Consider the following 9,662-nt stretch of genomic DNA (forward strand, 5'->3'; position numbering starts at 1 on the left):
GACTTCACAACCACCTGAAAAAAAGGCCAAAATGGTAAAAATCAATAGTGAGATACTACTAAGAGGTGTATTATTTGCGAGATTATTTGCTGCTTCAAAATTGCACAACTAGCTAACAAGAGGATCTGCAGCTGGCTCTCCCCAACCACCTACAACTTGGCCTGTTTGTGCCCCTCCCCTTGCCAGATCCTGGATCCGCCCCTGCTATATCTATATGTGTATAATTACAATTACATTCAGGGTTTACAAGCTACAGTTCAAGCCATGTTTCCATCAACTGTGTTAAATAAATACTGGTATTTGCTGCATTGCTATTTAACCTCTAGGAACTTTTGATCGTTTTGCAGATTCTCATCCACTATGAAACAATCACGTGCATGCCTACCTTGTTGCATTTACAATACCAGAAAAACCTGTCTATTCCAGTCACCATGCATTGCACCAAAATTTCCTGATCTTATTAAGCAGGTGGCTGCTTTAAGTAGATCACTTTGTACACAAATGGCACAATGACAGGTGGCCTCATTATGCAGTTAGACAGGTTTCAGTTTCACTCTATTTACTATATACAGCATCCTTTAACTACCAACCAAGTCATCCATCAGACACGTCCTAGAGGTTGCATATGTACATGCACATGTTCACAAAATTTAATGACTTGAAACTGTGGTGAGTGGAGAAATGGAAATTACTTTATTCTTTAATGCAATTACGTACACACTTTGCTGTCTTCACTCAGATCTTCCCTATTGTGGTTGCAAGAAATCAGGACTTACTTCTTCATTCATTGTATGCACTTTTTCATTTAAAATGACAGTTTCTCTTTCTGCAAACAAGTTTCAACAAAAACTACCAAAACCCTCATACACTGCTCATGGTACATGAATGTAGCTGTAACTACTTGTGGAGTTGTAGTGAATTGAATAGTTGTAAACAATGCAGAACCAGTCACAAAAACAAGTACAGGCAACAGAAAAACCAATAATATTTGTATAAATAGCAGTCCAGCTTACTTTTGAATTGAACAAATGACATCTATACAGTTCTTAATAGCATCAAACAACAGTCTTAGCAACTATACACACTACAAAAAGTAATGATTGATATTTAATGTCCCAAAAGAATGAATTCTAAACTACATGCACACACAATAATAGCAAAATTATTATTATTACAACTGAACAGTCTTCTCAGATAATCAGGCTTATCAATAACAAAAGGATGGACACCAACAGAACATTAGCTGTATCTGTGATTGCAGCACAAGTGGCAGCAGCAGCTTGCTATATGGAATATAACAATCGACACAATAAGCAACATGAAAAACCGCTGTATAAATACCCCCATGGAACCACAGACTCCACAGTTATACAGATTCACCCCTGTTAAAGCTATTAATTTTGTTTTGTAATAAGTCCTTTGCTTATTGGTGAACTATTAATTTAGCAAATGAGTTGCTCTTTACTGACATTAAACATGAAAAGGGATTACTGAGACGAGGTTATTTTAGTAAATACAGCAGAGATTTACCATTTCACCAATGAAAATTGATGCAGCCTGCTTAAATGCCTTGCAAGGAGTGGTGACACTCAAGTAATAAGGTTAGCTGGACATAATTGTACCACAAAGCTTGGTCAGTACAGAGTGATTTTTATACACTCTGTGACTACAGTAACTTAGGACCCTATGACGTTTAATTCTTCAATTTCTTAAAAAGGCTGGACAAACACTTATATTATTATTAAATAAAGGCTGAGAAATCAACCCCAGCTGACTATATCTACAGGGATCCAGTCAAGCACTACACGTATAGTTACTCTACTATTTGCCTCACTTAGTTAATTAATATTTTTATGACTATTTGCCTTTGCAGCCCATATTAAGTCAAAATATTTTTATTACAGGTGTGACAATTCATTGTTTTTTGCTTAAATTTGTCATGACCTTATTAATGGAATTCCACTTATTTCTATATGCAATAGTTTTTGGATCCCTTATGTGACTATCAGATTTTATGACGATCAATTTCCAAGGGAAATTTTTCATTAAATTATATTTTGGTATGTCAATTCTTAGTAAGACTTCACTGTATGTCTAGTACCAGCATCTGATGTCACATGCACAAGTGCTGTTGTGTGTCCTAATATGAAATGAAATGAAAAAAGTTTGCCCCTAAGTTTGCCAGGTGGCAACTACTGCAACAGCTTTTGGTGACTTTGTGGCAGTTTAACGCTAAGACGATACTCCGCCAATATCCTCTTTTTCCTCTGAGGACAACTTGGACTTTGGTTAAGTTATACATGCATAGGTAGCTAGTGTTATTGTAGCATAAGTAATTTGCTTTCAGTTGTAGTCTATCAGCTAGTTGCTTCTGTATTGTCTGTTTATCTAGTACTGTAGCACTTCCAAGTTATTCCGTCGAAAATTAGCTTGTGATGCTAATACTATACAGTGATAATTCATAATACATTACTCACCAGTACACATCTTCCAGGATTAGTAACAGAGCAAAATGCATATGCTTGTTCAAGAGTGATAATAATATCTGAACTAGATCTGTAAGAAATTTGTTAATTTTATATACCACCATCAAATGTAACTACTCACAATCCCACATAAGTGAATTCCAAAGAACAACATCCCGTTGCATCTACAATAGCTTGAACAACCTGAAGAGTGAAATGGATTCACTACTAATTACATAGTGACCACCCTTCATGCTAAATAATCTGACAACCATAGCAACTGTTACTAAGCACTAAGCAACAGAAATGCAAAAAAATAACCACTGCAAAAGGCTAAGCAGACTTAGCAACCATTACCTAACAACTATTGCTATGAGAGGTTTACCTTAGCAATGGTTACGTAGCAAATCGTTGCTAAAGCAACCACATTTTGCTATAAAATAGGGTATTTGTCACTATGGCAACATCAGTTGTCAACAGAATTACTCCATACTGTCAGAGTAACATTGCAATTACAAAAGCAACCAAGTAATTGAGACTAATTGCATTCCCTACTATTGGAACTGATGTATGGTGAACTAAATTACTATGTGATTAAAAGAGCAATCACACTACACTTGACTCTAATAGAGCAATCAATAATTATATTCCTCCTAAATTGTTTTGGTTACATACACCTTTGAGAGTTACATATTGTACAGTTTAACAATACTTAACTTGTATTTATACTAGCAAAAATGATGCTTTATTTAAAGGTAATTGATTCATATATTGTGATACAAGCACACAGTGATAGCAATTTTGGAGCTTCACACACTTTACTGATGTATATTGACCAACTATTGACACTGACCAAAAAAATACAAAAAGGTGATAGTGCAAACTGCAAAGTTGAACCATGATCTCTGTATTAGTACACTCTCATTTCTTCCAAACAAAATGATTGTTTCTATGGGTCAGGTTTAGGGTAAGTGTATATATAGTCAGATTCAGTTTTGTTTCGTAGCCATTCTAGTTCTATATCTATATGTATATATTATCATGAGCTCATCAAATCCTATGGACACGGGAGCATGTAACACTGTACACAACCAATACTATGGGAAAAATTCAAACACGGCATCCAGTGTTACTATGTATATAATTGGTTACATCATTCTTACGCACAACAGGGATACACTGAATGGGCTGCTACTCCATCGTCTTATGTGAAGGTAGCAAAGCTGCTTCGATAGGAAGTTTGTCGAGTTGAAGGCAGAGCTTGGAATAGTCAAGCAGAGTAATTTTGCATGATCATTGACTGTAGAAAGACTGTCATGCTAAGCCTGTGCTACTATTCCTCCGTCGTGCTATTGAATTTTGTTTCCATAGCTTCGCTTCATCGCAGTGGAACATGACATACTCGAGCATGTGCCCCCCGCATTATATCCTAATTAGGAATTTTTAAAAGTTACTTATAGTACATGGCAGCCATGTTTGAATTTTTCTGTTTATGGAGTTACATGCTCCCTTGTCCGTATGATTTGATGTGCTCCTGATATTATATAGGTTTATTCTTGGCTAGTTTTGATAAGATATACGCATAATAAGCATAATAATGCCTGTATGTGTCAAGCTATTGGTTAGAGTTGGTCCACCATCACCACCCTCTAACCATAATTCACCTCATATGTACTCACCAAAAATGTATATATTTTTGTATTCATTGATTGCATACAAAATAAATTTCCGCTTAAGCCATGTAAACTTAGCTGTCAGTTTCTCATACACCAATATTCAAAAACAACATTGCAGACATTGCAGATGGACAAAATAATTTTATTCTATAAGACTGAATTAGATAGCTCACATGACTCAGAATACAATTTTCTATTAAGTGAATAGTAAATTTCACATAACTTACATATATAAAACAGTTGTGATATAGTGATAATATAATTTATCAGCTACGATAAATATTTCCGTACACCATCATACACTTTCCTTGATTGAAGCACTATAAGTTGGGGAAGAGGCACAATTTTTTTGTTGTTAAAGTGCATCAGTAACTATAGCTAGGGGGCATGCAATACAACTTCAAAGCAATATCAAAACTTATACGGGTACAAGGAAAATTTGAAATTTTCAGTTGGATTCAGGATCAAGGAATAAAAACGTAGTGAAACAAGAGAGGTTGTTTTCACAATGAACATTAATCCCTAATATAGACTGAAGTATAGGATTAAATGTCCATTAGTATAACTGCAGATATAGGCAACCTCTTTTGTTTCACACTGTTTTGCTCTCGATTTTGCTACTCCCTTGTTTTTATTCTTTGATCCCTAATCTTTCTAATTTTTTCCTTCTATTTGTTTACCTTTTTAATAACATAGCTATGAGTAATGAACCCATGCACATTGCATCAAAAGAAAGAATAACACCAGGCATGCCATAAATTAATTTTGCACCTGGATATGTGCCCAAAAAATCAATTACTGAAGGTACGGCGGTGATTATGTTTCGTCTTCAGCTATGTTCACCCATTACACAGTGATACAGTACAAGAAGTGTCTCTGCAATCACAATGGATTATATGGGCGATGCTACCACTGCAGCCACAGGGAAGCCATGTCATGCTGCCGTGAATTGACACCTTGCATTGTCAGCGAAAAGACCTGAGACACAAAGGAGGACAAAGGCAGGGGCGGATCTAGGATTTGTAAAAGGGGGGGTTAACTCAAGGTACTATTCTCTTGGGTAGAGGTGTGCAAAGCACAATTTCCAGCATGTGAACTAGGGGGTCTGGGGGCATGCCCCCAGGAAAAATTTGAAAAATAGATGCTAAAATACTGCAATTTGGAGATATTTACACATAAAATTCATAATATTTTCTGCCTGTAGATATTTTATATACTGCCTTTAGGTTATAGGTATGGCTCTCTGAAGCATTTTGCTAATGGAAAAGTTTGGGTAGGTACAGACAACCAAGTACATGCTGCACACCTCTCACAATTGCACAACACTGAATAGGTGCATGTTAGAATAATAATGTTGAAAGTGGAAAATTTTGAAATTTGAACAATGCAAGATTGAATCTGAGAGTATTTTTAATGGAAATTGTGTACCTGAATTAAGTATTGCCATACATATTAACTACACAAGTACATGAATGAAGCCCTTTAAACAGACCAATGCACTTCACTGTATTTATAGGTGCAGTGGAAAAATTCCATAACAGAACCAACTACATGTTTCCATTGAATGTTCTATTAGAGTAGTTAGCTGACTGCTCTATTAGAGTATCTTGATCTTGTACACCTCCAATGCTGATCCGGGTCCTTGTTGCATAAACTTTAGCATAAATCCACTGATAATACCTTGGAAAGATGTTTATAAGGTGGTTTTATGAGTATTTGTATTATTAGTGATCATATAATTATGCTAAGACAATATTTCATTATAATACTCAGTATATTGATCAAGTAAGGCCTAAATATGAAGGGGGGGCTTCAGCCCCCAAAGCCCCCCCCCCCTCCGGATCCGCTCCTGAAAGGTAAGTCCATGGTGCATGTGTCATACGTGTACTGCAGTTATGTCTTGGGATGAAGCAATGTTGAAGAGTGAAAAAATCAAGTCCGTAGCATTATGCATTATGTTTGGCTGAAGGAATCAGCTAGTCAGTTAGTAGAAAATTCTGTTAAATAAGAATTTTTAAAATTCCACACAAACTTGTTGGAGTTATTCTGAAGACATATTTGGGTTTGGTTAATACCACCAAGCTGTTTTGAAGAGAAAGAGATGCTATTTTTGAGGTGATATTATAGGACAAGAAAGTTCAAAACTCCGTTATCCCTAATATACAACACTACCACACTGTATATGATACATGATACCAGGCTGTGTTTAGAACTTCAAAAGTTGGGGGGTTCAAGCCCCCTGAGCCCCAGCTTTTCACTGCTGCTTTGGTATTATCAGAAATATTTAAAAACTGTTATTATAGAAAACTAAAGTAGAGTGGTCAGATATCAGAAACTCTATATCAGCTATATACAACATTCAATCAAATAGCTATGTGGCCAGTAGTAAAGCTACATACATTAATATGTTTACACTTATTATAGTCATTAATACCATACCTGTGTGCAGTTACTGCTGCAACTTGGGTTAACAGGATCTATCACAGACTCACAGGCCTAGATGGAAAATAATAATTTCTAAACTCGGAGCTCTACACAAATTACTGCGTACATGACTAACTCTTACTGGCACTGACATTATGCACAGTGCAGTATCAGATCATTAGGGTATAATGCACCACAGGTTGGTTGTTATGCAATGGCTGGTAATCAACCCCATGGGTATTGCTGTCTTTTGAAATGTGGTACAAGCCAGTTATATCGTGCTTACTACTATAGTGTCACTGTTACTACACAATATGTGACCGGGCCTGCGAAAACAGGGCATGTGGGCACATACTACACCCCATCACTCTACAGGTGATATCTTTGTACTGGAAAAGTATATTTCCATTCTGTAACTTGCATCATGATGCCAATTAAAAGCTCACTATGAACTGAAAATTGCAATGCCATAGCATAATGGTACAAAACGTTATGAGTGATGAAAGTGTGAAAAAGTAGGCAAAAATCATGTGCCCACATGCCCTATTATCGCAGGCCCGGTCACATATTATCATATGAATAGTATTCTTGTATAGCTACTCATAATGATGATACAACTAGAACTAACTTGCATCACCAGTAACATGACAAAAGAGGCTAAAGTTTGTCAAACTAGCAATTTGGTGGATACAGGCTTTGTAAATTTATCGCGCATCCAATATTCACAAAAGATAATCGTTTGGTAAATTCCATCCAAATTGTCAAATTCACTAGTCTTTAGCCCAGCCAAACTTTTGTTGCTGATGGTGCTTTATACCAACAAAGCACAAATTTAACTCCAAAACTCATACAGCAATCCATCTGACCAAGCAACCTGTATAATTATGTAAACTTAAATACCGTTGTGACTGGGGTAAACAAAATCCAACCACAACTCAGCCACTCACGTCACCATCTTGGAGAGCTCTGAGGGGAGTATTTGTTGCCAACAAAGCAATACAGCTTCCCATGTCATTTCTGCGACAACCAAAATCTGTGTAGTATCTTATAGCCCGCTGAGGATCATAATCATCCTGTAAGAAATCATTTACTAGCATAATAAAATGCTCCTATGCAGTCTAACAATTGACACATCACACAATTTAATGGCTGCACTTGTTAATTACTATTCCACTAGGGACTTGCAAGCTTGTGAAGGACAGACTCAGCAACTTACACAGACAAAAAACTTAGACTAGGTTGTGACTTGATCCACAGATAGCTTGCAGTCTTGGCAAGTGCCTGAGGAGCCGCACAGCCTGGGATACAGCATTCAACCAGTGCATGCATATACAGATAAATGTGTTTCTTTCTCTTTATTAAGGACTGCATGCGTAAGCATATTACTCCATCATTGTATTCAGAAGTAGAGAAAAGAGTATAGGACAATCTACATGTGCATATGACTATATCCAAGTAGTGAAACAAGATAATATGGTGGTAATACAACATAGCTATGTCGTAAATCCCTACTTTGGCGTGTTGATTTAATTTGTTCAATGCCAAAGTAGGGTTTTGTTTCACAACTTTATTTTTTAAAATAATTACAGTTTGTTTCTTTTGTTATAGTTTAGCTATGATATTCATGTGTGACTGTTCTATTAGAAACATCTGTTGTACCAAGGTGACTGCTTTATTAGAGTATTTTGCTGGTCTTGACTGAACTTCTAGGGAGTAGTAAAATTACATGATCAATCAGTAAGGGGCATGATCATCGTGCCATGTCTTCGCCAGTGACACCAATAATTGTTATAAGTCAGCTAGATCATTAAGGAGTAAGAATTCTCCACAAATAAAGGGCAACCGCCAAATGTGCTGCCAAAAAACATCATAGAAATATGTTACATGACAAAAAGCACCCTTACAGATAAATCTAATATCAAATCTAGTGTTAAATCTAAGAAACCTTGTATATAAGTATCAATATTGATTTTTAAACAAATCGCCATAGCCCAATTTTTGATCTGCCTAGCTTTCTGCATGCCTGACCACAGTCAAAAGTTAGAGGCTAATTGACACATAGTATATACAACCACCATGTTACTGTTCTCACAGTAACAAATTCACAAGCAGCAGGTGCCTTTCGCAGTTCTCCCCTGCGTGCTTTGCCTTCACTATTTACACTAGTTGTCATCTTATGCAATTACAAGGAAACCATATCAAGGTGTTAGTTTTAACACTTTCTTTGCAGGCACATACATAGATACCACAAAATCAGTTGAAGCATTTTAATATGCTACCGTTAGAGGGAGGACATAGTTGCACTTGTAATGATCGGTTGGCTAGATGATCTAGAGCTTCACTGATAATTATTACTAAAACACATGACTACACCACTGTACAGTACTATATGATACTACTAAATCATAAGTAGTATCAGATGAATATTTTAACTAGTTCAACAGAATGAAATGAACTGCTAAGGAAATGCGTCACTATATCAAAGTCACTTCTGACTACTTGTGATATAATTATACAAAATTCCTTCACGTTTTATATATGTAGGGAGGTGTATTACTTACCTTTGTACAAGCTGTAAAATAATTAATCAGACGTTGCCTACATCCTGGGGTTGAGCAAAGTGTACCATACATCTTGTCAACTTCAAACATTCCCTCCTTCCTCTTCTAAACCTTCAAGCTCAAAAATAGACTGCACAGCAGTACCACAACTATCCCCTTGACTAAACAGTGATAAACTAGCAGATTCACAAGGAGAGAGAGGTGGAGCAGTAGGTCCCTACAATAATGAAGTATCTGTTTAACACTTCAAGAGTACCACAATACTCAACTAGAAGACACAACTCTAACATGTTAATATGACAAGCATATTTTACTATTGCACTGTAATGCTTTACATATACTGTCTAAGTATATGAACTTTTATATTACAAGTACCATAAGGAAAAAATAGGAATTTTAAGTTTGATTAGGGATCATAAAAAAGTTGGGAAACAAAGGAGGTCTCCTACAGATTAAATGTTCACTAGTATATCTGCAGGTGTAGTTGTTTCCCTTTTATTTTCTATGATTCCTAATCTCCTAATTTTTCCTTATAC

At 36.2% G+C, this 9,662-nt stretch overlaps 1 protein-coding gene across 1 annotated transcript; it reads right to left on the reverse strand.

The window, feature by feature from the left end:
* Positions 1-1,008: 1,008 nt before the first annotated feature.
* Positions 1,009-9,205, reverse strand: LOC136267429 (uncharacterized). Its single transcript, XM_066062580.1, has 6 exons — positions 9,127-9,205; positions 7,513-7,638; positions 6,581-6,637; positions 2,608-2,669; positions 2,478-2,556; positions 1,009-1,283 (listed from the first exon to the last, which is right to left on the reverse strand). The coding sequence occupies exons 1-6, from the start codon at positions 9,196-9,198 to the stop codon at positions 1,191-1,193; spliced, it is 489 nt and encodes a 162-aa protein (XP_065918652.1). The 5' UTR covers positions 9,199-9,205; the 3' UTR covers positions 1,009-1,190.
* Positions 9,206-9,662: the final 457 nt, after the last annotated feature.

Source organism: Dysidea avara, chromosome 9 (genome assembly GCF_963678975.1).
Source record: "Dysidea avara chromosome 9, odDysAvar1.4, whole genome shotgun sequence".
Classification (NCBI taxonomy): domain Eukaryota; kingdom Metazoa; phylum Porifera; class Demospongiae; order Dictyoceratida; family Dysideidae; genus Dysidea; species Dysidea avara.